This window comes from Amphimedon queenslandica, unplaced genomic scaffold, assembly GCF_000090795.2.
Source record: "Amphimedon queenslandica unplaced genomic scaffold, v1.1 AMPQUscaffold_11078, whole genome shotgun sequence".
In the NCBI taxonomy this organism is placed as follows: domain Eukaryota; kingdom Metazoa; phylum Porifera; class Demospongiae; order Haplosclerida; family Niphatidae; genus Amphimedon; species Amphimedon queenslandica.
In genome coordinates this window covers 6,769-8,340 of record NW_003548677.1, presented here as the reverse complement: position 1 = coordinate 8,340, position 1,572 = coordinate 6,769, and the positions used below count along the sequence as shown (strand labels likewise).

Below are 1,572 nucleotides of genomic sequence, written 5' to 3'. Positions count from 1 at the left end.
TATGAGAATACTAGTACACCATTACATGAAGCAGCTTGGAGAGGATTAAAAGATGAAGTACAATGGCTTCTTAATGAGTTTGGCTACAATACGTATCATCGTGGTCTTTATGGTTGGACTCCAGTACACTCTGCATCATATGGTGGACACATTGAGATCCTTCAACTACTCATCCATCAGTATGGTATTGATCCTAATGAAGGTGATGATAATAGTGTATCTAGTATACATATGGCATCTTATAAAGGCCACTTATCTATAGTAGAATATCTAGTAGACACGTGTCACGTTCCTCCTGATCAACCAGACAATAGCAATAACACTGCATTACTGTACTCAGCAATGGGAGGCCATTCTGACCTAGTGAAATTCTTTATTGAGAGAAATTGTAACATTTCTCAGATTAATTGTCATGCTGCTTCAATATCAATGTTAGCTTGTATAAGTGGAGAGTTAGCATTAGTCCATAAGCTTGAAGCTAAAGGTCTCTTTATATCAAATTCTTCTGATTTTTATGGACTTAGCATATTGCATTACTCTTCTATGAGTAATAATGTTGAGCTTTTCAAGTATCTTTTAAATCGATATCAATTACCAATTGATGTAAAGGATAGATATGGCCGGACTCCACTTCAGTTTGCGTCATGGTTTGCTTCTTCACAAGTTGTTGAGTATATTATTAGCATTCAAGGTAATGAAGCATTGCTAGTTAATGATAATGATAATGAATACTCATGTATACATTATGCTGCTTATGCAGGTATGCAATTTCCAGCTGGTCTTGTTTATAGTAAGTTTTTTGCACAACGTGATGCACCAGTTATTGAGATTATTAACAATACTACGATCAAACAAAACATTGATTTTATCAAACAAAATGAAAGAGTTAAAATGTTTTCTTCACTTCTCAGAAAAGCTAGCACTTGCCCTAACTTTGATGTCAATGCCACTACAAATGATGGTCAGTCATTGCTTCATTTAGCATCAAAAAGTGGCAATACATTACTCATAAAGAAATTAGAAGAACATAATATTAATGATGCATTAGGTAGGTCTCAAGTACATAATGCTGCCTTATCAGGTTCTACTAGTGCATTAATGTATCTCAATGCTAACAATACTCATTATATTGGTGAAGTACCATTAGCCAACTCCTGCCAGTCAGGTAGTATCAACTGTGTTAAATATCTTATTAATAATCATAACAGTGATCCTAATGTTATTGTTAATAATGGTATTACATGTCTTCATTATTCTTGTCGTCATGGTCATATTGATATCACTCAATATCTCATTGAGGTACAGAATTGTGATATTAATAAAACAGATAATAAAGGACGCATGTCTGTACATTATGCTGCATGGAGTGGTAATTTAGATTTACTTCAATATCTTATTACTGAACAAGGTTTGTCTCCTACTGCAGTTGATGAGAATGGCCTCACTGCTTTACATTATGCCTCAGTGTCTCTTAACTTATCTCTTGTTAAAGAATTAACAACTACCTATCAGTTAGATCCAGGGGCGGATCTAGGATTTAATTTTTGGGGGGGCAATTGTGAGATGGGAGGG

At 34.7% G+C, this 1,572-nt stretch overlaps 1 protein-coding gene across 1 annotated transcript; it reads left to right on the top strand.

Annotated features, from left to right (window-relative positions):
* Positions 1-231: 231 nt before the first annotated feature.
* Positions 232-1,165, top strand: LOC105315292 (putative ankyrin repeat protein RF_0381; the record flags this gene model as incomplete). Its single annotated transcript, XM_011409886.1, has 1 exon — positions 232-1,165. A coding segment is annotated over exon 1 (934 nt), but the record flags the coding sequence as incomplete, so codon positions are not given.
* Between the last annotated feature and the right edge of the window lie 407 nt (positions 1,166-1,572).